Source organism: Plutella xylostella, chromosome 9 (genome assembly GCF_932276165.1).
Source record: "Plutella xylostella chromosome 9, ilPluXylo3.1, whole genome shotgun sequence".
NCBI classification, from domain to species: domain Eukaryota; kingdom Metazoa; phylum Arthropoda; class Insecta; order Lepidoptera; family Plutellidae; genus Plutella; species Plutella xylostella.
This window is the reverse complement of record NC_063989.1, coordinates 6,788,379-6,813,510: the sequence shown is the minus strand read 5'-3', so window position 1 is coordinate 6,813,510 and position 25,132 is coordinate 6,788,379. Positions and strand designations below refer to the sequence as shown.

The following is a 25,132-nucleotide window of genomic DNA, read 5'->3' as shown; positions in this document are numbered from 1 at the left end:
AAAGCGTGTCAAGATGTTAGGAATTGAGGAAATTGCATCGTTATTAAATTTGGCGGATAATTAAATTACAGTATTATCAACTGTGAATCATCTGCTCTCCAAATAAAAATAATAGAAAAAGAGAATAGTCGAATGTAGGTAAAACTGTACAATTGTGTGAATATGATGCAATGCATTCATGATGACATTGTCTTGTTGTGAAAGCTGATATGCTCGGAATTGGGTTAAACGTTCTCCGGCGGGAGAGCAACACTACTTCATATAACTTTTAAGCTGGGCCATTATTTTGGTAGCCTTAACTTTTTGTATAACTTAGCGCTGCTGAATGTGCCTCATATTTACCTCCTGTAATTGTTTGATAAGTGTAGTTTGTAGCTTGTTTCATTTTTGTTGTATTAAAAACTCAACTAAGCACCTAAATAAGATTCATGTTTATAAAATAAACTGTCGCTATCAAGCTATCAAGTCTTTTTTCTAATATCTATCAGTTCCCCCGAGACATCCCCGTGTAATAAGAAATACAACAACATTGATTGCACGAAATAAAATTAAATTTGCCAATTTTCAAAGCCCTTAATTAATTATCTTGTTTTAAAATCTAGTAATAAACACAATTTTCCAGTGAAAAACGCAGACATTGTTATTCTTTGGGGCTCTGACATGGCTTTGACCCGGGCTGGAATTGGGTCAAGAGGAATCAATTGTAGCCTCCGCGACAGACTGTTGCCGGCCGATCAGCGTCACACGTGTAGCCTTTCATAACAACACTTTTCAGCCATTTTGTTGCAGACTCTCTTATTGATCGCTAAATTTGCTTTTACTTTCGTAGATGATATAAGTATAGTGAGTGTTTTGATTATTTTCCAGTATTTTCATAACTATATCAGAAAAAAAAGTAACGTAGGTTAATAATTTTCATCTGGGTACCAGATGAAATAATGTGAACGGCTCACTTATGATAACATATTACGATAATTTTTGCAACTCGGTGACTGCAATGACTGCTAACATTCACTACGCATGCTACGAGCAGTTTTCAAATAAGACATGATAAACAAAATATGATGAAATATTGTCTGATTTCGTTACATTGGCGTCAGTGAGTTACAAAGTCGAAGACGTGCGAAGCGGCACGTTCTAGCCGCGACGGCTCGGCTGTAGCCGCACTTCCGAGTGAAAGTTGGCTCAGCCAGGCTGCTCGTGGTCACCACCGGACCCGCTGCAAAATATAACTAAATGATACTTAAATTATTAATTATTATTATTATGTCAAGCCTATCCAGAGTAACCCTCCAGAAATCATGATAAATCTCTGATAAATTAACAGATTTTGATGAAGGAAAGAAATTATTTCATCGATTTCGATGACTTTTGGAAACAAAAAATGTAGGTCACGTCGTGGCTAACAAAGATTCTATTTAAACATGTTCAGAATAAGTAGTCACCCCCTTTTACCATTTTTGCAACAATTTGTGTATGTACCTACATAGTATACTTATGTATAATACCTATATACCTAACAACTCTCATCAGATATTTCTCAAGTTTCTCATTGTAGTCAACTATGTCAGCTAAACAATACCGTCCATTAGAGCCCATCTTATATGAAAAAGAATGCATTATTAAAGAAATAATAAACCCTTTGTAAGCCATGACCCTGACACGCCTAATTAAGACGAAGTTATTCTAAGACTATTCTAACACTGTTACCTAGCTAGACGACTAAATAGGAGGAAATTCAGACTGCTGACTACTGTTACCTTGGAATGATGGTACTTACCTAATTACCTACTTACTTATGATTAAACTTCCGTGTAGTGGCTTTTGTTTTATAAAGTAGCTTTTTTATGTACTTACCTTTTCACTTAAAAACTACGTAAACAGCAACTTTTTTTGTTGCGTTTTGTTTCTCCCATTTTGAAGCAACAGTTTGTGCTAGATACCAAACGTAAAATTTTGCTTCCACGTCCTTAACTTCCAAAGAAGTCATGATCCGGTCTGAATACTTAAAGGCTTTAGGTTTTTAAGGTCCTGTATAACTAAAGGAAAACTTCAGGTATGATTGTAATTTGTCACTCACGAGCTATCTTCCTGCATAGGTTCCTTGTGTCCTCATAAGTATTCTATTTAATCAATTCTGAAAGATTTTTCCTCACACACACTCTCACAGTTCTTTTCTTCTCTATCCTATATGCTAACTAGATGAGTTCATGGGCATCCTTTTTATTATATACATTTTATCCAGTAGTTGCAAATTTGTATAGTAGTTGTTGAGAATGCGGGTTCACTTCCTGAGTCAAGGTTGTGCATGCTTCCTCTTAGGATCTATTCTTTGCATAATGATTATCTGTTTGAGTCCACCAAGGCGTCCGTTGCCGGCACGCCACGTGGCTCCTCACAGGATAGTCTTTTATTACCACTCCATCTGTAGAGTATGCTCCAAAGCTATCTGAGATTTCGCAACAAATCCAGCCATTAACCGCTATAGCGAATCAGGCTTCGGAAGTTTCAATAAGGTTATTACGGATTCGTTGCGTGCTGCACCGAGGCGGTGAGAAGCCGTTCTACCTAACCGGTTGTCAGCGGACTCACCCGCATCGCATGTAAGTAGATTGACAAGTTATAGTACCTAAGCTCGTAGATATAACGCTATAACCTTTAGCTATGCTATGTTATAGACGAAGCTTATAGAAGGAGCTAACAACGTAAAACATGCCAGTGAAGTTTTCAGGAGGTTTTAAATCTAGAGACTGAAATATTAGGTGTCAAAAAAAAAATCACAAGGCCACACACAAGTTATAATATATATTTTTTTCCTATATGATAGACTTTATGTGAGTTTCATATAAACGGTTGCATTGTGAATATATTATAAACTTGCCATGGTGTCTGGTTGGTTCGTAGGGGATTACCCAGTCTGTGCCACTAATGGACTTCCATTTTCGGCGACCGTGTCGGGCGTGACATGTACTAAATCCCCTTTTTTGCCTCTTTCGTAGTCACAGACTCTTAACCAATGCTTATATGTACCTACCTATACATACATAATGTAGGCCCTAAGCCAATAGACCTGTTCGTTGCATTTCCTACAAGGTACTACTATCATTTCCTGGTTGTAACTCGTACTCGTACGTAAGGTAATATCGAGAAAGTCACTAGCATGGCGAGACCTCACTAGTATCACGAGGTAGCGTATACTCGTAGCAAGACATGAAACAATGGTGAGGCTTTGATAAACAATATATCCCCACATATTACTATTATTTAAACCTATTTAGGTACAATGTAGGATGAAAATTCTTGACTGTCTCAAAAAATGAAAAAAAGTTCAAGAAGACAAAAACGGGCAGACGTTATCCACACCGACAAGACCAAAGTTAGTTTGATATCGATTGCAAGTTTTCATGCGCATAAATATACAAAGAAGCTTTTGATAAAAATTGATGAAATATGTAAGTCTCTGGTTTTGTTCCACGTATGAATTGAATAATGCGCAGATAACAAGTTATCTCAAATGACAAAGGCAAACGAACATATTATTGGTAAAAGTAAATAAACTTTTATCTTATCAGTTGACCGTGGTCAGGATTGAGCAGATCTGTTTGGAGAGGTTCATAAATGGCGCTATCCTGTTTACAGACCCTATCCCAGACTCGGTTATTTAGCACAGGCACGCTATACCTACTTCAAAGTGTCTAAAACAGTGTTCTATGTATGTACATACTTACTTTAACGGTGGTCAAGCAGTCAATGTGGTTGGAAAGCAGAACTTTAGACTAGTTAGGAGAAAAATATATACCTACTACAAGAGCATAAGTAAATGTGAGCTTTATTTGGGAAGGTTTATCACAATATTTTATGATATTACACATCTTACTCATCAAGCAGAACTTTAGACTAGTTAGGAGAAAAATATATACCTACTACAAGAGCATAAGTAAATGTGAGCTTTATTTGGGAAGGTTTATCACAATATTTTATGATATTACACATCTTCAAGCATTCTTATTCTGAACGATTTCTTTCTCTTTTCAGGACCACCATACTTGACCATACAACATAATTACGGCATCTTTTCTGGAAATCCGTGACAGGAAAAGAGGTAAACTGGTGTGTATTTGCCACCTACTAAACTATGATTTTTAGACGATGGCGTAAGAATCCTACTCTTTCATCTATGTAACTACATATTTATCGTTGCTACGAGTACAGTAGCATCCCGAGTCCGCGTTTTTCTATGTACAGAAGGCTCGGTCTCCAATGAAAAAAAAAACTGAATTCATGAAAGCCAAACAAGATTATAAAATGTTATAATTTGGCATCCAGATTCCAGCTACAAGAATGTCCAGTCGGAGCGGAGATCGCGCGAGTCACCTGACACGAGTGGCCTAGTTGTAGCCGTAGCACCGCGCTACCAGATGTGTTTGTTGATTCTACGAACGCGATCGATCTGTGATATTTGTGCCACTGTATCAAACGAGCCAATTTAGTACTGTAGATGACCTGATTGTTAATAAACCAGTCAAATTACCTTATTATATCTAATTGGGTTACAGTCAGACAGAACTACCTAGTAGCTAAGAATATGTAAGTAAGTACTTACAACGTCTTTCACAGTGAACATCAGAATCAGAAGTGGGACGGTACCTAGTTTTGGAGCGAGGAACAGTAAAGATGCATAATTTTGGTTGCCACGCTAAAATACCTACTTACGAATTCGTTGATTCAAAAGGCTGGTCGGCAGTGGTAGATGGTGCGGTGTCCCCGTTCGCCGCTCGGCGGGGCGTGCGGGCGGCGGCGGGGCGCGGGGGGCGGTATCTACAGTTAGTTGCGCAAGATGCGGTCACGCGCCGAGGTCGCCACTCGGCCTCATTCGAGCGGCGCCCGCGCATCGCGCAACTGCACAAGCAAATGTCAGGATCAAGGCCGTCGCATGAACATTCGAAAATTTTGTCTCATTGCGTTTCTTCATTTTATTTAAAAAAAAAATAAGGACGTCATTTTCAAAATTGCAATTATTTGGTAAACTTATAATTACACTTTTTTAGGTCTGGAACAAAACAAGATAACAAAAGAAAAACACTTCGGTTTTCCAAGGATTTTATTATATTTAATAGACAAGTCGGGATGCTATTGATAAAGGCTACATTTAAACTTAAGTATCTACATAGTGCAAATAACCTGACTCACCGTAGTACAAACGATTTCCTCTCGAAAACAGATGCAACGATTACCGAGCGTTACTTGCAAGATGCACTGAATACAGCTACGGGAGTGGTGATCCTTGACTCGATCAAGCACTCGCTAAAATCTGACCAATCAATCACACAAGGGCATCAGACAAGATGTAATACAATGAAGTGAGTTGTTGAAACTAAATAATAATTTGCACGCGTTTGCACTCATATAGGTAGAGGCTGGGCGAGGCACAGATAAGATTTAATATCAAAGACTATACAGAGCATACAGGCCAGAATTTGAAGGTGACAACCAATTTATAAGTATGGAGAATAGCAAATGATTGAACAATATCCTGCACACGACGCTAAAAAGACAAAGTAAGTGCATGGGCCATAGCCAAAGCATCTAAATTGGTCAGACTTGAATCAGTTCATAACACAACTCCACTAAACGGACATTAAATGCACGTAAATTATACCATAAAGCTGGATGAAATATATGTAGGTACGCTCATATCGACCGGCGTTGCCAGGGTAATGTCGAGACTAACCTATTATTAGTTTCCATTACCGAGGTCTTTACGCTTCTATATAGGCGATTTATGACGTAAAAATGTTCGGGAGATTACTTACAAGGATTTCTCATAAAGCATTTATGGACATAAATTTGTGTTGTCTAATCTTTCCACATCGATGGTTATTCTTTTTTCACATAAGTAGGTACTTATTCATAATTTACGTAGAACCTGTGGCAAAAAATCCTTCAAATGTGTTGTTGGATGGCTTATGTATCGTAAATTGGACATGATTAGGTAATGTAATGACGATATTGCTGTAAACGGCAATTAAAATAAGGCATTTGTATGATGGACTTTCTTTATCCTTAGTCCATACGAATTTCTGTAATATTACCTCGAATTTGTGGTTGAAAATATTAAGGCGACTTAATCCTAATTCCGCAGAAGGAACACATAATGTGACTTTGACCGCAAAAATGTAAACCGCATTCATGCTTTGTTAAAGATTCTCACCGGGCGGGCGACGCGAGCCGCTGAATGGTCGCTACTCGCAATTTCCGCTCGCCGCTGTGGGACTGGCACTCCGGAAATATTGCCACGTACAGCGTATAAAATAAAGTGACATAAAGGTAAACCTTGCGGTCTATTTTTAGACTGGACGAACTCAGAGACGCGTCTAAAAGAGAATACGGAGTCTAAAACTGGATGCGGTAGTGGTGTCTTCCTTTGCTGTCCTTGGTTGTTTCGGCGGATCGTCGGCGGGCGGCGGCGTAGACGGCGAGCTTGGAGGGCGAGGGCAGGCTGGAGTCGCGGGGCCGCACCAGGGACTCGCGGGACTCGGCGGCCGGCAGCGACGCCGACGTGGGCACCGACGGCAGCTTGCGCACCGCGTCGTACGGCAGCGGCGAGCCGCGCGACGCCGTCGACGCGATCGAACCCGACCCGTCCGAGTCCTGCAATCAGTTATTATCTCGGAATGAAAGGTATCAGAGTTAAGTACAGTTCTCAGAGGCAATGATACCTATCTGTGTATGGCCCGCGAGGTAATGTTACGTAACTAACCTGTAGGTACGTAATTACATCATAACAACTGCAGTCTGCCCGCTTTGCTAATTATCTATTATAATTGTTATTTACCGAGTCGTAGGTACATGGAGTGGCTGGTTCTTATCTAATGGACCGGCAGAGCGTGGATAATAAACTAGGTATTTACGCAACTGAGTGTCTAATCTATCGCCGGTGATTTTCTCGTAAAGATCATTTCCGGGATACACTGACCTGTTACTCAGTCACAGTAGGTAGTTAAGTGAAAACTTCGTGTATCTGCATTGGTATTTCCAACTGGGAAAATGATTCATTGTTTGTCTTCCCATACCACTTTCCAATTAGAAAAGCCATGAAGCAATATACTGACTATTTCATCATCAGCCAAGAATCGCCGGTTTCTGGATATCTATAGGCTATTCTCGTAAGGAGCGCGACAGCACTGTCCCTGGTCTTCCTCGTACAATCATTACCGGCTAAGGTCGTCTATCCGATTTCATCTTTCGGGATCACGCCTCAACTCACCTTGCGTCCATCCCTTGAATGTTCGAGGCGGTCATAGCGCGTGTTCCTAGTGGACGGCTTGCGCGGCGGCCGTGGCAGTGCCGAGGGCGGCGGCGGCAGGCTGCTCGACCGCGTCTGCTGCGAGGCCCGCCCCTGCCGCTCCAGCAGCAGCGCCTCCTCACCCCGCCCCCCGCCCCCGCGCGCGCCCACCGCCCCCAGACCCGGGAAGCAGCACAGCCCCCGCTGCAACACGGCACAACCATGTGCACAAGTGAATGAGACGGCAATTGGTGTTGTCAGTTGTTTGACCTTGAAGTCGTAATCACAATTTAGTGTGGTTGTGGAAATGTTGATGTTGACTAATCAATCAATTGTTATGATAAAACGAAATTGATGTTCGTAAATACTAATTTAAAGACACATTAAATTTATAAGGGATATTGAAAACGCTTTATAAAGTAAAAGTAGGTACATGAAATGTTCAAATCATCGCGCTTACAAATAAACAACAAAAAGATGAAAGTTATATGAAAGTGTAAGTCGAGAATGCACGATGTGTTGTCAAAATGCAACGAATACAAGTCTAATGTCGAGCAATAAGACCGGTTACGGAGTTAATGAACTAATACATTGGAACGTACATAAGAGAGGTGCCCAACGAGATAAGAATTTAATAATGTTCGTATTTACCTTTTAGTCGTGTTGACATTGGGAAGGGTGTTTATTTTTGAGTTAATAGGTAGAAACCATACTTACTTTTGTTAAATACACAGGCACTTAATTAGGTTTAAGTTTTTTGTTTTTGAACCCATGATTTGTATTTGGGCAAATCAAACTAGTGTCGCCAGCCAGGTATTGTTACAAAACAGGGTCAGTAGGCTATCACTACAACAATACACACAAAAGCGCATACATTATGTTAATAAACCAGCTCAGAGGCACTATATGCTGAATTATTTCAACGTTCCTAAAATATTTGAATATATTATACAGTTCTGGAATGTACCTACAGAAACTCGGGAAAACGTTTCTCGGTCACACATCAAATCTTTATACATTTGTAATAGCTTTATAAAACCAATACATAGGTAAGTATTCGATTATTTCAATAATACGTTTACTATACGAAAATATACTCAAATAATATTAATAAATTTTACTTTTTTATACCTATTATGAATAAAAGTACCGTTTATAATGTGCATGGGAAGATATGGTAGTAGTGGGTATAAAAAGCGTTAAGAAACACAGTAAAACCACAAATAACAAAACACATTTTTATTAGAAAACACTTAAAAGTTACGATAGCAAATACAAATTACGTTGTATACAAAAATGTTTACGAAAATATATAATGTTGGATTAAATAGTCCTTATCAACTAATTTAGATACCTAATTTTAGGTACAGCCTCGGAATGATAGTATATACGGAAACTCTTAGTTAGGTTCATTCTATTATCATCATGCCATAAGTTTTACTTTATCTTTGAAAGTAAAAATAGGTATGATAATAACCGTGACACATACACATTCATTTTAACCTTACCAATTAAATAAATAGAAAATGACAATTCCTTTGCGAACTAAACACGGAACAGTTACACTTAAATAACAATACAGATTGATCAGTTTATATTAAATTAGCGAATTGGTTCTGTGTCGATACTATACTCTTAATTAATTAAACCAGAGAGTCAAAAATGGAATAATTTATGTAACACTAAACTTTGGCATATTTTGTGACCAAAAGTTAAAAGAATGTTAGTAGAATATAGGGCCCAAACTCCGCCCCCTAAATCTGATAATTATAAGGAAAGTTCGCGTGAACAAAATAATTGAGATTTCTCATTATACTTAAAATTATGTTGGCACCGAATGCGTTACAATAACAATAAACTATGTATTAGGCTTATGTTTAACAATAATATCAAATGTTATTCGGGACACAAGTTTGTTGAAGACTAGATTATCTAGAAATAGTGGAGATAGATAAATTCTCACCAAGAGATTCTATTCATTTAAATCGTTTACTTTTTATTCTCGATAATAAGGCTATCAATTTAAGGCACTATAAGTCATATTCTTTTACTTTACGGGAACAAAGAAATTTTACATACTGTAATAACATTTGATAAGATTTCATTTATGTTACAGGCACACACAGGTATAAAGCGTCAAGTATTATTTAAAACGTCCATTCTAAAGTCACTCAAATCAAGCGCTGGGATGTGATTGTTAAGGGAACACACTCAGGAATGTCTGTATTTGTACTTTTATAGATTTTGTTCGAGTTATCACTTTTACCAGATGAAATAGATAAAATTTACTGCAATCAAATATTGTACTTTAGATAATTTAGATGTCATTGTAACACGAGAGCCCTTTTTATCAAACTTGGTTTCAATAACAATGATGCCTCTTATCAAAAGCATTAATCTTACATTACCGACAACGCCAAATATAAAGGTTTCTTATGCATATTTTTACAGGTGTTTTTCAGCTAGAGCACACTTTGATTAGTAGTTGGACCTTTGCAGGAGGACCGTTGACTGTTGTTGTTATTAGAGGATTTTTTAATTTAATTTAATCTCAAATTTTCTATCTTTAAAGCCAACTAACGGATTATATTTTTTTACAATGTTTTATTCCGTCGGTCAAAATTTACTTCCTCATCAAAGAATTTTGAATGAAAAACTCGTTCTTTTACCCCAACCCCAAGTCCAATCTATCAACATTTACCCCTTAAATCCTCGAAGAGCGTTGAATGGAACACGCGCTCTTTTACGCCAACTCTAATCCGCCTACACTCCCAACCTCCCTAATCCTCGCAACAGTAACTCAGTCATCCCGCACAGGGTAGGTCAGTAGTAGGTGGTCTGGCGCGACTCAGCGGGCAGGTAACTCACGGCCGGCACGGGCGGGCGCTCCAGGCGGGACTCCAGGGCTGCCAGCTGCTCGTCCAGACGGAGGGATGTGCTGTCGTAGCCGCAACCTGGGGGGAAGATGGGGGTTTAGTGGTTAGTTCTAGAAGGCGTGTATTTTAGAAATTCTCTTTATTGTACAAATATTACAAATAAAAGTACAAAGACTTAGTGCTAAAATCATTTTCTGCCATTCAACCCGCAGGAGTTACAGGAAAAACAGCCCTTCTTCACTTCGGCCTCTATCTAGCAGGACCACAATATTGTCCTATGTTTATTTCCTCGCCTACCCACTATCAGCTACCTGTCTCATGTATTTTCTTCTTAATGTGTCCACGTGGCGAAAGGATTAGCCAGTCAAAATATCGTCATTAGCTGACCACCTAGGGTTCGCTGGAAGCATAATGTATACAGTTGTTTCGTCTTTGCTGCTTTCGTGCACCGTAGTCCGAACTTTATTAAGTATAGGTATTTAATAATGATAACAGCATACCACTAGAGCCGTCATTAGCAGGCGAGTAGTTCCGGCGCGCCAGGTGTCGGTAGCGGCCGGCCACGCTGCCCGAGCTGCCCACCCCCTCGGCGCTCTTAATACCCCTAACCTATTATCTATCTTACCCATTGTTTTGTTTATCATCTCCTATATTTTTATTATCTCCTATCTTGTCAATGTCTTACCGCTAGAGTTGTCATTAGCAGGCGAGTAGTTCCGGCGCGCCAGGTGCCGGTAGCGGCCGGCGACGCTGCCCGAGCTGCCCACTCCCTCGGCACTGGAGAATGATGCTCCGGAGGAGAGGCCCACTGGAAGGAAGATGACAGGTTAGGTTAGGTTATACTTTAGTTTTTAGATTGAAGGGAGTGGATATAAAAGAGGTCTTTGCCCAACCATGGGAACCAAGTAAACAAAAAAAACTATGAAAATTTATGCAAATCAATTCGTAATTTGTTTGTCAGTTTGACACCTTTTTGGCATTTAGCTATCATTTTTGTTTCTTTCGTAGGCGATTGGGTAGCGATATTAAGCCCCATTATAATTATAATCAAGCACCTATTAGATATTACTTTATCTAATATGAATATAATATATGGACTTTCTATCGTATTTTCTACACTATAATAACTGGTAACTCTATGGTATTTTCATACTGTCTGTTAACCTACTAGTTTCATATCACATCTTACCGAGTTCCTCTCGACTGGAGTTGTTCCTCAGCGAGGCGCCGCCGTCGTACGCCGACGTGGTGTGCTTCTGCAGCACCTTGATCATCGCGTCGCGCTCCGCCACCTTGGATTCTAGCTCTTTCACTCTGGAAATTAAGTTTCTATAGTTAATACTAGTGTTTTGATTCAGATACAAATCATTTGTATACCTACTAGCGAGCTTTATGGGCAAAAGTCACTCGTATGTATGACACCTAGCTTCCCGTAGGAATTTCAGTGTAAACTCGCCTATACATAATAGCATGATATTCCAGGGTTCCTTGATGTAAAATTTCATGAATCGCTCTAGCCGTTTTACCGTGAAACAGTAAAAAACATCCATTGTAATATTTGTAGGATCCTAGTAGGTAATTTCACCCAGCAGATAAGTTGTTTTGTAGAAGATGTCTTGGTGGAAGCGATAGCCAATCAATCAATCTACATCAATAACAGCTCAATAATCTCGGACGAGTCATAACCATATTACACTATTTACTAACCTGCCCTCTAGATCGGCGACTTTCTTCTGTGCGGAGTGCAGTTCGTCCATGTGTCGTATCTTCTCGTTGCGCGCTTCAGCCATCAGCCGCTCAGACTCCGCTGACGTCTTCTCCAATGCCGCGATCTTTGCGTCCCTGGTTGAGAAAAAAAGGATTAAAGATCTAAGCATTCTAATAGGATGGGGGGTAACCCTTGCAGGGTAGACAGAGATGCTTTACGCCGTGGTATGTAGGGGGACAGGCCTATTGCCACTATCAAGAGTGTTGAGCAAATACATAACTATGTATGAATGAATACTCGTAAGCCCCGTAAAATGCTATTTGCCTCTGGCTGCCATTGTTAACCACCTTAAGGCCCTCAAAACGCTATTTCGCCTCGCTGCCATTAGTCTCCACAAGATATAATGATCATTCGATCGACTCTGGCAGCAGCCGCTCGTCTCACAGACACTCGGTGACTTGGCACGAGCTCGTACTTGGGTATGGAGGCGGCGGAGACGGCGGCCTGGCGCAGCGCCGCCTCCTCCAGGTAGCGCTGCTCCCACTTGGCGCCCTCGCCCTCCAGTTGCAGTAGTCGCTCGTCGCGCTCCCGCAGCTGGCGCCGCAGCTCTGCCTCGGACCCGCCGGTGGAGGTGCCGCCGCAGAGGCACTCGCGCTTCCTGTGGATAGAGAAATAAGTGGAAGTTAATAATTTACAAATATGTTTTTTGTTCATTAGCATTTACAGCCACAGTTTTATTAACCTTAAAACGCAAACCAGGATACCCTGTGCTATGAGGACTGATGGGTTTGATTATCGTTTAAGGGCCATTTTTATCGAGTCGATGAAAAGTCAGAATAACTATTCTATTGTTTTTAATTTGAATTTCTATTGTTTTTTTTTTCGCGGCGCAGGCATGTTATGATAACCGCTCAAAGCAGCGATGGATAATAAACTTGATTAATCAGCACGCGGTACCTGAGAGTCTGCAGTTCCTTCTCTAACTGTGCCCTCAGTCTCCTTTCGGTCGCACGCTAAACGACATTCAACATTGAACCTGTAGCATTAACTATACAATACTATCACCACGCAGTACCTGAGAGTCTGCAGTTCCTTCTCCAGCTGTGCCCGCAGCTTGCGCTCGGTGAGCTCGCGGCGGTCGGACGCCTGCTGGATGGAGCCGAGCGACACTGGACCTTGTTGCTATGTACCTGAGAGTCTGCAGTTCCTTCTCCAGCTGTGCCCGCAGCTTGCGCTCGGTGAGCTCGCGGCGGTCGGACGCCTGCTGGATGGAGCCGAGCGACACTGGACCTTGTTGCTATGTACCTGAGAGTCTGCAGTTCCTTCTTCAGCTGTGCCCGCAGCTTGCGCTCGGTGAGCTCGCGGCGGTCGGACGCCTGCTGGATGGAGCCGAGCGACACTGGACCTTGTTGCTATGTACCTGAGAGTCTGCAGTTCCTTCTCCAGCTGTGCCCTCAGCTTGCGCTCGGTGAGCTCGCGGCGGTCGGACGCCTGCTGGATAGAGCCGAGCGCGCGCTGCAGCCCCATCACGCGCTCCACGTAGCCGCTCGCGTGCCGACACTGGGGATAATAATAAATTGATTAACTGCCAGTTTCAATAACTCTCTACCAATGACTGGTAGTTACTTTCATACGATTTTGAAAGATTGTAACTATAGTATGAAAGTAACTACCAGTCATCGGTAAATACAGTTATTGAAACTGGCAGTAAGAGAATCAATGGGCTTAGAGGAGGGGTAACAAATTCAAGTACCTACATCGTGGCACCAAGAAGGTTGTATTGTAGCCGGTAGTGGCTGGATGAGGAAGGTATAGGACAGAGTGTGTGGCTTGCACCAAACATTTCAAAGCAATTAAATAAATAGTAATAATAGCTGCCCTGCTTTGACAATATAATTTCAGAGCCAGAGAGCAATATATTTATTTTTGGGTAACTTTTTAGAATAAAAGAGGGGGGGTTGTCCTGTTGCGATAGAATAATAAGAGAATAATAAGAATAAGAATAATATTTATTCAGAAAACTATAGGTAGTATTTTAAAAATAGGTCAAATCTTAATGCTAAAGGTAGGTGAAATACTGCTCTGAACTAGGAAATAACAGAGTTTTTCCTGTGTTTCAGATTAAAAAGATCTTACATAGAAGAACTTAAGCATCTAATTAAATAATCTTAGTTACTAAACATCTTATAAATAAGTTTAAACAAGGCAAAATTATGTAAAAAAAGAATGTGCAAAGTAGAAATAAAATTGTTTGCTGAATAATTGTATAATATGTACAACGTGCAGAGGTGACCGTATCATCATTTATTAGTAAAGTGGGTCAAGATCGATAGGTATTAAGTAGGTACATTATAAAATTCTTCCTCAAGTCTGTCTAGATTTAGTTCAATAATTGTTTATGAGTAAATTAGCTTAGGTACGGCTTAATTATTATGGTTAGTAGGACAGTTCCGTGAGTTCTAATACCTATGTAGAAATAATCTAGTTCATTAAATTAAGATATAAGACAGTATATAATATTACACATGAATAAGTTAAATTTTTGACTGCTTAATAAGAGGCGCCTTCAGACGTCTTCATAATTAATTGACGCAATGTAACGTTTTTGGGCTATAACATTAGCTGGGCATTCGGCATCCCCCGTCTTGTGATTGCAGGGCTTGTTGAAGTGGAGGCAGGTAGCACATTTTGGCGGCTCAGCTTTTTTGGTGCATTCACTCTGCACGTGGCCTCTCTCCCCGCAGTGGCCGCACGTAGCGTCCGTCTCCCGGCACGACTTGGCCGCGTGGCCATACTGCTGGCACTTGTAGCACCTCGTCACAATTGTGAAATCTTTTACAGGGCAGGATGACCAGTTAAGAAATACTCTTCCTTGGGATATGAGGGCGTTGCGTATCAGTGCTGGAACTTCGATGATAAAATTGCAGGTCTTAGCATCTTTCTTACCAGATTTATGGCTTAATTTAATGCTGTTCATAAAGGACTCTTGTGTAGTATCCTGGATTTCGTCGGTGAGGTTTTGGTGTTAGAGGTAGTTGAAGACGTCTGAGTCCTGCATCTTCACAGGAACTCCTATGATAGCAACTCTCGGTTTACGTTTATGGGGCTCATCGATGGTAAGACCAGAGGTCTCCAACTGCTTCGACTGTTTTAACTTCTCGATATCCTCCTTCGTGTCAGTGCTGATGATGACACCTCCATTTCTCGTCTTTCGTAACCCCGTGACATGCAGCTTCATGTCGTTGGGACTAATAATTGTCTGGACTAGAGATTTAGTGTCTTCACTTGATTTATTTCTGTCACTAGGGTAGATAGCTATGGAACTTGAGTGGTTGGGCTGGATATGGGGCAATGGGCCTTTTTTCAGGATATCGGCGAAAGTGGAGGTTCCGGGATGAGTTTTTGGGGCTTCACTTATAATGCACTAAAGGTCTTCGAGTTTTTGGGACAAGTTAATTTTATCTTGAACTGCGTCCAGTGCGGTATAGGCTTGTCTAGTGTTCTGCCCCAAAGCCTGGTACAGAACCGCTATATGTGAGGTCTCACTTCCTACTTTCCGGCATAAATTGTGGATTCTGATTTTTTGGTCGGTATTTAGTTTTCCCTCGGTAGCAATAGCACAGATAGCGTTTAAACAACAGTCAATCCTGTTCATGTAGTCCTGGATCATATATAGAGAAGAAAGCATAGCGTGGAACTGACGAAATTGGATATAGATAGGTAGGTAGGATAGGTCTATATCATATAGGAGTGGTCTATATTCAGCAGTGGACGATTACGGGCTGAAGATGAAAGAAACCTCTCCGTGTGAGGCACCCTCTGTACCCTACACTGGCTAAAGCCCACAGACGAACTCTCCAAACAGGTGCAAACCAAATGACTAAATCAAATAGGATGCAAATCTATCAATGAACTTGTCTTTTTTAACACTGATACACGGATTTCGAACACCATCTATTGGGACCGTTCGCAAGTGGCCCTACCCTAATCCTTTCACCAAAAACCCTAATAAACAATACCTAAAACTGCATACCTCATCCTCAAGTCTGACGACATTAGCCTGTGCATTAGTTAAGGCCGTGTCCAGTATGTCGATGTGTGTTCTCTGCTCCTGTAGAGTAGCCCGCTGCGCCGCCATCTCGATCTCTTGGCGCTCCTTGGCGCAGGCCAGCTCTTTGTCTGTGGGGTAATACGAATATAATGGAACAGCACGTCTCATGGAAATAAAAAATATGTGATTTATTAAAAACTCTGGCTATGCTACATTTCAGTACATGTAAAGGCGTGAATGGTTTTTTTACTTGTAAATCAATTCCACATTTTTGCCATCACTAGCGCCATTGTAATACATTATACAAATAAATAAGTGAATTTCCTGCAAAATTTCAGAAGTGAACGGTCATGCATTCTAGGCTGGTTGGTTGATTTTTTTCTGCTGATATTTTTACCAGTTTGCTTTCTTTCAATCGTTAATAAATTTTATTTTATCTTTCGTATCCAATGGATTATCGTTGCAATAGCAGTTACATCCAAAGTGGACCGTTGCGGCTTTAAATTTCCTCACTAACTAGATAAATCAAATACCCAAGTCCCTGCCCCGTAGGTAAGTACTTACATTATACACAGAAACACTTACTCTGTGTGATGAGTTGCGCGATGAGCATCTCCCGGTTCTGCAGCTCCTTGCGCAGCGCCTCCGCGTTGCCCTCGCCCTCCGCGCGCACGCCCTGAGATAGGAGCTCCACCTGAGATGAGAGATAATGCATATGCATTAGTTAGTCGTTCTTAAGAACTCGCACTGGACGTTTCTTGTTTGATGATGATGTGTTGCAAAATAAAGAAGTTCTCTATAAGCAGCTGGTCAATTCCATAACAAACGGATAGAAACGATGAATCTCTGAAGGATGTTAATTATATAAACGGTGCACGGACGTATAAACTGTACCAAACATACGTCAGGTGCTCCCTGGACTTTCAGAGATTAACGCTTATCTGACTGGCAACTTCTTTCACCAGGATGAGGAACCCTGGCCGAGCTCTACACTCTACTGTTTGCCACTTTTACGCTACGAAACGCTGCGAATTCCACCAGATGACTGCGACATAATTATATACCTACGTACCTGTTGCTTCAAGGCAGTATTGAGGTCGTGCAGACGGCGGCAGTCGGCCTGCAGGCGCGCGCGCGCCGCCCGCTCCAGCCTCTCGCGACGCTCGCACGATGCCACTAACTCTTCGTGGGCTGTTCGTACTTTTTCCACTTCTTCTTCTAACTGTGGAGGGGAGATAGGATTAGATAAGATAAAGATTTATTCGGTGACCAGCACCACACACCATATACTATACACTATAATAGCACATAATGTAGAATATATAAATAAAATTAGACACAAATTGAGGGTATGAAACGAAAAGTTCGAACAGCCTTCGGCGTTTCAGCCGGCGAGCGAGACCGGTCGCCATCGCTGACTTGCTTCACCGCTCAGACCAGCCCGTGCCGTCCGGCTGAACACAACTGTAAAACAGTTTCATAATAAAATATACACTACTGTGAATGGAAAATAAGAAGAGAGAGAAATTAGTTACCTTTAAGAAACACGACCACGACTGAGTTTCAAAAGCTCTTCTCATTTATTTATTCATTGACTCAGTCAGTTCACCTACGCTGCACTAGCCGACATTATAGACACCACTCGGTATTTATAAAGGGTGTTGTAAGGGTGGTATAGTAAGGCGGAACGGTCAGGGCTCAGGGGATCATATTATTATTGAAATTCATTTCGCATAACAAAAAATTGTTCTTAAAGACTTTAGAACTTTATCCCACGCATATTGCTATATGCGAAGCATATAAGAAAGAGGGTGACCCACGCTACATACGCTCATGACACTCGGTCCGCAGCTCATTACACTCCCGTAATTCTGCCTGTCCACCAGTCTGGAGCAAGGGAGCAGGGCGGAGAAATTGACCAATGAGATTGCTTAAAAACTCCGCTCTTGCTATTTGCGCTCCGCTCATTGGATGATTACCTTGCTGGTGTTGGCGCCGCGCTCCCCCGCGTCCGCCAGCTGCCGCTTCAGCTGCTGGTTCTCGGCCGCCAGCGCGGCCAGCACGCACCCCGCCGACACTACCACGTGCACCACTAGCACCATACACACATGCTGAACAACATAAAGATGCTGCCCAACCAACGCCTTATAGAACCCCGTTAAACTTGCGTTTTCGAAGCATATAAGAAAGAGGGTGATCCACGCTGCATACGTCATGACACTGGCACGCACGGTCCGCTGCTCATTACACAACAAACAGATGCTGTCCAACGCCTTATAGACATCCGATAAACGTGCGTTAAGGCGCTATATACGCAGAAGTAGAGCCGGGATTAGGAGGTAGATTCTAAGAACTGGAATTAGCATGACGAGAGGGATGGCCTATGCAGTTTTTGGAAAAACGCTTTGAAACGGAAGTTATGGTTTTTTTTCCACTAGTAAGGTATATAGCGTCTTAAAAACTTTTTCCTACGCTTACATAGTGCATATAAGACAGAGGATGTGACCCACGCTACATCATGACACTCGGTCCGCTTCTCATTAAACCCTCACCTTGCTGGTCTTGGCGCCGCGCTCCCCCGCGTCCGCCAGCTGCCGCTTCAGCTGCTGGTTCTCGGCCGCCAGCGCGTCCAGCACGGCCGCCAGCGCGTCCTCGGGCTCCTCCAGCGAGCCCTCGCCGCCGCTGCACCAGCCGCTCGACTCTGAACCGCCGGGGACGGCTCGGACGCCCACGCTGGAAGGAGGCCATGGTTATAATTGGACCTAATAACTAATGCCAATGTTGTTAAAGCTGCGTTTAGTACGCTAACTATTTGCCGCAGACTTCGCTTTAGTATGCGGAGCGTTCACAATTTGCTATCGACTCTGAACCGCCGGGCACCGTCCACGCTGCAAGGAGGCTACAGTTAACATTGGGCCTAATGCCACAGTCTTAAGGGTTACGGGTGCCTCGCGTCCTCGGGCTCCTCCAGCGAGCCCTCGCCGCCGCTGCACCAGCCGCTGGACTCGGAGCCGCCGGGCACCGCGCGGACGCCCACGCTGGAAGAAAGCGAAGCGACGGTTATAATTGGAACTAATAATGGCAACGTCGTTAAAGCTGCGTTTTTAGTACGCTAACTATTTGCCGCAGACTTCGCTTTAGTATGCTGAGCGTTCACAATTTGCTATCGACTCGGAGCCGCGGAGATCGAGGACAGCCCAAGCTGCAAAGAGGCTACAGTTAACATTGAACCTAATGCCAACGTTGTTAAAGTTACGGCTGGTGCAACGCGTCCTTGGGCTCCTCCAGCGAGCCCTCGCCGCCGCTGCACCAGCCGCTAGATTCGGAACCGCCGGGGACAGCGCGGACGCCCACGCTGGAAGAAAATTTGACCTAATAACCTCATGCCAACATTGTTAAAGCTGCGTTGCCAATAGCCTAACTAAATGCCGCTGAATTCGGTATACCGGTATAGTATGCCGAGTGTTCACAATTAGACCTAATGCCACAGTCTGAAAGTGACGGGTGGTGCAGCGCGTCCTCCGGCTCCTCCAGCGAGCCCTAGCCGCCGCTCGACTCGGAGCCGCCGGGGACAGCACGGACGCCCACGCTGGAAGGAGTTAAAATTGTACCTAATACCCTGCGTTGTTAAGCCTGCTTTTCGACCAGAGCGGAGCGAGTTAGCGCTGTGTCGAAAAATCGACCAATCAAATTGCATAAAAACGATTGGACGATTATTGCCTGGCACACCACTCAGCTACCCCGCTCCTTTCTGGTGGACAGGCAGCCTTCAGCTGCGTTTCGAGAACACTATTTGCTGCCGTCTAAGTTAGCGGCGTTTCTGTTATGTATGCCATCTTATTTTGCAATTTTTGCGTTCGCCTCTCTATTGAATACAACCCCCCTTGATTGCCACACAATATTGATAATGAGCCTGGAAGTATGTCTGACTATTTGTAGAAAAGAAGCAAGTGACCAAAAGTAAAGAATGAATCAAAGTTAAATTGAGTCACCTATTCTTGTAGGCAGTGTTTTTGGCATGATTTAATCTGTTCAAATTCGTGACTTGCGAAAGTAGAACTGCCAAAATGATTCCCAGTGCATTACTACAAGCTTACCTAGTCAAATCAGGCTGAGACCTTGACAAATTCAGCTTCTCCTTGCTCAGCTTGGCCTTCGACTTGCCCTTGCTTCTCTCATCGCGGGAGGCGGAGGGCGCGCGCGGGGAGGGCGGCGGGGTGGGCCCGTGCGGGGAGGGGGACTTCGCCACCTCCTTGGCTAAGTGTTTGAGTACTGATGACTGGTTCAGGAAGTCGTCTGGTATTTCGGTAATCTCCTGTTGGGGTTTTAGTGGATTAGCTAGATGCCGGATGATTTAGGTTTGTCATTTTAACGTGTAATTTAAGGCTACAGCCTTATTGCGGAATTGTTTAAATTGATGAAGTTATATGAAATATGTTCGTTGTTGTTTACTGTGCAAACTGTAGACTGTAGCAAACCAGGGTGGTGTGCTACAAATATTCGTTTACGAAATCACATAAAGCCTAAGCTAATGTAAATTAAAAAAAGCCTAGGGCTAATACACACATAATAAAAATATGTCATCACATAATCAAATGACTTATTTACCTGAACTCCATGATCAGGTGGGCTGGTGTAGATCCTCTGCCCCCCAATGTCGATGTAGTTGGCCGACACTTGCACTTGTTCCTTGTGTATCTTCGGGAGCGGTATGCCGCTGGGTTTCTTCCCTCCTTCATTCTTTTTCAGAGTGTGGTACGGGGATGATTGAGAGGCCGGGTGTTTCACTTCACTGGTTGTTCGTTCATGTTCTCTGTTGACATCCATTTTATTATATAAAAAACTTATTATTTTTAAACATTTAAGGTAAAGGTAAGGTAATTCTACAGAGTAACTTTGCAAAAGTAGCTGTGACTTTGTTAAGCTGCTAGTTTGATATGTATCCCACTTTTGTTTGTTATCAATACATGGCATCAGCAAGTTGGTTCAGAACCCTCTGCCAATGTCTTTGTAATGTAAATAAAATGTATCTATTTGTGGAACACATTTTACATTCATCCTGAATCCTGACTATTCCTGACATCCCTGACACTGGGCTTGAAAAGATTTCTCCATCTGATTAGACATTGAGAAGTTGACACAATTCCATTCTCACAACAAGCCAAATCTAATAATTTAGTACTTATAGCTACTTGTTTAAATCCTTGTTTGCTGGGAAATAAGACACTATTGGACCTGTGCTATCAGGATAATGTTAATAAAGAATGCTCTATAAGTATGCTCACCGTATAGGAGTGGGTCGAGGTGGCCAGGAGTCATCCTGGTTGTGTATGATGAGGGTGTTGTACGACGAGGAGGACACGTCCAGAGAGCTCCGGTTGCTGTTGGTGCCGCCACCTACTGAATCCTTCAGAGAGTTGCGGTTGCTGCTTGTTACACTCTCCTGAAAAAACATTAGTAGGAATGGTAAATATAATAATTATTTTATAATAAGATGTAAAATTTACAATACCTACTTATTGGAAATCTTCATTTTACATTACCCAAAAAAAAAAAAATAGGCTGATTTTGAAATGGTTGTAAAGTCATTTTGAATGGGGAATAATTCTGATGCTGTTGTTTCCAAATATTTTTCGATAACATTTCTCGGATTATTGAAAAATCTTCCCTAAATCAAATTAAATCTGCCTAAATCAGATCAGTCAATCAATAGCTAATTTGATGTTCCATCATAGTTTACCTTCAACGAATTCCTGTTATTAGTATTAGGCGACTGTGCCTGTGTCTCCTGCCCCTGCGGCTCCACCCTGGTTGTGTGGCGCACCACATACCGCTCCTCTCTCGACAAGTTCTCGTTAGATGTGGACACATCTGTCTCACTACCAGACAGGCTTTGTGGGAAGCCACCTGGAACTACAAACAAAATAGGTTAATACTGTTAATTTCATAGATACATAATTATGTTGACAAATTATTGCTGTTTACTGCAGCTGTCTTATGGGAAATGGTGATACTCAAGGATAACCCACCTAACATACATAGTTACTAACAAGCATATTAAAATCTGGCAAAGATCCGAGCATTGGAACCAGTTACCGTCCTATAAGCCTCCTTTCATCTCTGAGCAAGTTATTTGAGTCCATAATATACTCCAGACTGTTAAAATGTACTAGTCATTTGCTCCGAAACGAACAGTTCGGTTTCCGCAAATGCCATTCTACTACACAACAGCTAGCTAGAGTGGCTGAAACTGTGGCTCACAACCTCAACCTCGGTGAATCTACAGGAATGTTCCTACTAGATATTGAGAAGGCCTTCGACACAGTCTGGCACGATGGCCTCCTCCACAAGCTTCAAAGGTATAATATACCACTCAGCCTTGTCAAACTAGTGCAATCATACCTTAGCTCCCGTAGCTTTTCTGTGCAAATAAATGAAAGTAGGTCCTCGCTGCGAGACGTCCCAGCTGGGGTACCTCAGGGATCTATACTTGGCCCATACCTATTCCTGTTGTACTTAAATGACATCCCCATCCAGACTAGAACTAAACTGGCTTGTTTTGCAGATGACACCGCCTCTTTGACATCTTCTAAAGACGTGGACCTTATAATTGATCGTTTGCAACTCTCCATTGATTTGCTCCAGTCATACTTTTCAAAATGGAAACTCAAACTTAATGGTACCAAAACGGAAGCTATATTATTTACACGACAGCGCAAATTACCTTCTCGTAGCTTGACTATTAATAATGAGAATATTCCTTGGAGCAGGTCAGTAAAGTACTTAGGTGTCCATTTAGATCACAAGCTTAACTGGACAAATCATGTCACTAAAACTCGATCCAAAGGAATACGGGCCATGAATGCTCTCAGTCCTATTCTAAACCGACGAAGTAATTTAAGTCCAAAAACGAAGCTTCTCATTTACTCGACGCTTGTGAGACCCTGCATCACTTATGCTGCGCCTGTCTGGAGCAGTACTAGCAACACAAATTATGCAAAACTCCAAGTTGTGCAGAATAAAGCTTTAAAAATAAGTTTTAACACCCCATTCAGGACGAACTTACATAAACTGCATAACGCTATAAAATTCCCATTAATTATAGACCTTATCTTGAAAATGACACGTAAATTCTACTTAGACAGTAACCCATCGAATCAAAATAGTCTTGTTTCCTCACTGGGCATTAGTCGATTCAACAACTTACCGTATATCGATAAATACCGTAGATGTTGTATGACGTCGACAGCGGCAGCGGTGTGTAAGCGCGACCACTGCCTGATAACATGTACATACGGGTCAATATTGTGCGCGCTCAGGCAAATACGATGACCGAATTATTAATTTCTACCCCCATGTTAAATAACCGTAAGCCAATATTATTAATCTTTTAATAATCTATGTAAGTGCTAAGTATAAATTAAAACCTAACGAATCTGCATGTTAATTAATTGAAACTATAATCATGTATACCTACCTATCTAGGTTATTTTAATGTTATATCCACAGTTGATTTAGTCAAGAATTACCACTTGTTTACACGTTGCACATTACCTTACCACAATAATTGAGAAACTGCCTATACATTTACTTACCTACTTAGGTATTATTACTAGTATAGGCCCATTTTGTAAGTAATATAATGATTCTGTAGGTTACATCCTAAACTACACGTACTACTTTAGTACCTACTCACCTATGTACTTACTTACCTAGTATGCTTGCAGATCCATGCTAAAATATGCGTGTTACCTACTCAAAACCGCATAACAATCTACTGTTTTATGTCTTATTACTAACACTTAATTTATGTTTTAAATAGCAAATAATAACCCCTAAGTTTATATGTTTTATAAAGGTGTACCAATCTGTAAAAAACATTTATCTTAAGTTTCAATGTACTGTATTTCTACAATATTCAGGAACCATTGTATCAATTTTTTATGATTAATAAAGACCTTTGAAAATCAATCATACTAACAAGCAAATAGCACAGAAGTAAAAGGAACTACTATACACTGTATAGGTATGGGTATCACACATATTCCAAAGAATGACTCACTAATCTAACCACTTTATCAAGCCCCCACTGTGCTTGTGCATGTTATATTACAAATTACCTTGTTGTTTCTGTGTCCGCTGGATGTTGTTGGTGAATGAGAGGAACCTGCCAGTAGGCCTCATGGAACCCATGGTTCAATAAAATGAAATATCAGATTTCAACTTGAAATCATTTTCTTTGCACCTTTATGTTGCTGCTCATACTCCAGGCGTTATGCATACAGCATCTAAAAGTAATTATACACATAAATTATTGTGCACAGAAATAGGAAAGAAGAAATTAATCCAAGCAGATGTCATAAAAATTGCAATCATTGTTTCTTGTATTACATTCACAATGCTGTAAAAACAATGTGGTGGCTAAATAATAGTTATTAAACGAAACACTCACAATCTATAGGAGATATTTAAGATTGCAAATATTTATTTTATGTACTTATTTGTTTGAAAAGAAAATACAAAACTAAAATAAATAAATTGCCAAAAAATAAAAAATAACTTTTTAAAGAATGCAAATGCATGTCGTTCACAGAACAGAAAGTTACTTTTAATTTCATTCTGTGTGTATACTCGATTAAGAGGTCGTTATTATTCTGAGTTCCATTGAATCAAGAACATATAATACTTCTCTAGCGAGAAGATGTGAATCATGTCATGCTTTGTAATAATATTTTAAATGTAAAAACACCATGAAAATGAAGGTAATGAACAAAAATCGGTCAAAAACAAACAATTTATTTAAGGTTCAGTGCAGTCTCGGCTTGTGGATCAGTGAACCAAGGACTTTGTATATATAACAGGACTGAGTACTCGGAACCCAAAAGCGAGCCGAGCAGGAGGGGTAGTAAAGAGGCCGTTTGTCCCTTTCTAATAAGGTGACCACGAAAGTTGTGTTTCGTGGGACTTTGGGGACTTGTTGTAATAATATAATTATTACAGTGATCAGAAATTGGGACCCAAAAAAAAAAATTTTTGCTTTATAGGTAAATAATTTATGGATAATTCTACTAAACAATCGCTACCGTAGGTCGACAAAATCTTAGTCACTCTTCGGAGTTGCATATATCGGAGATATATGTATATCTTCGGGATGCTGTCTATGACAAATGAAATTATTTTGTGATTATCAAGGACGGCGATAGTTTATATCC

At 41.4% G+C, this 25,132-nt stretch overlaps 1 protein-coding gene and 1 long non-coding RNA gene across 3 annotated transcripts; one reads left to right on the top strand and one right to left on the bottom strand.

Annotated features, from left to right (window-relative positions):
• The first annotated feature begins 4,043 nt into the window (after positions 1 to 4,043).
• On the top strand, positions 4,044 to 4,531 carry LOC125489016. The gene is made up of 2 exons (XR_007266668.1): positions 4,044 to 4,110; positions 4,327 to 4,531. It is a non-coding gene; the product is annotated as an uncharacterized LOC125489016 (long non-coding RNA).
• A 555-nt stretch (positions 4,532 to 5,086) lies between these two features.
• LOC105380363 (angiomotin) lies at positions 5,087 to 24,516 on the bottom strand. Of its 2 annotated transcripts, none has more exons than XM_048623241.1 (18): positions 24,373 to 24,516; positions 24,041 to 24,208; positions 21,661 to 21,833; positions 21,206 to 21,363; positions 20,529 to 20,733; positions 20,018 to 20,235; positions 18,473 to 18,653; positions 16,993 to 17,142; positions 16,506 to 16,614; positions 15,903 to 16,048; positions 13,290 to 13,429; positions 12,345 to 12,527; positions 11,869 to 12,003; positions 11,351 to 11,475; positions 10,847 to 10,969; positions 10,154 to 10,239; positions 7,268 to 7,489; positions 5,087 to 6,651 (listed from the first exon to the last, which is right to left on the bottom strand). In XM_048623241.1, the coding sequence occupies exons 2-18, from the start codon at positions 24,111 to 24,113 to the stop codon at positions 6,394 to 6,396; spliced, it is 2,685 nt and encodes an 894-aa protein (XP_048479198.1). In that variant the 5' UTR covers positions 24,114 to 24,208; positions 24,373 to 24,516; the 3' UTR covers positions 5,087 to 6,393. The 2 variants fall into 2 exon arrangements, with proteins under 2 accessions (XP_048479198.1, XP_048479199.1); XM_048623242.1 differs by having other exon boundaries at positions 20,039 to 20,235; positions 24,373 to 24,476.
• Between the last annotated feature and the right edge of the window lie 616 nt (positions 24,517 to 25,132).

Bases quoted from the DNA above. Each gene is read 5' to 3' on its own strand.
- LOC105380363 (XM_048623241.1), bottom strand. From the start codon at position 24,113: ATGGGTTCCATGAGGCCTACTGGCAGGTTCCTCTCATTCACCAACAAC. The intron at 16,615-16,992 runs GTACGTAGGTAT...CTCTCATCTCAG, and splicing joins ATACTGCCTTGAAGCAACAG to GTGGAGCTCCTATCTCAGGG. The intron at 6,652-7,267 runs GTGAGTTGAGGC...AACTGATTGCAG, and splicing joins ATTCAAGGGATGGACGCAAG to GACTCGGACGGGTCGGGTTC.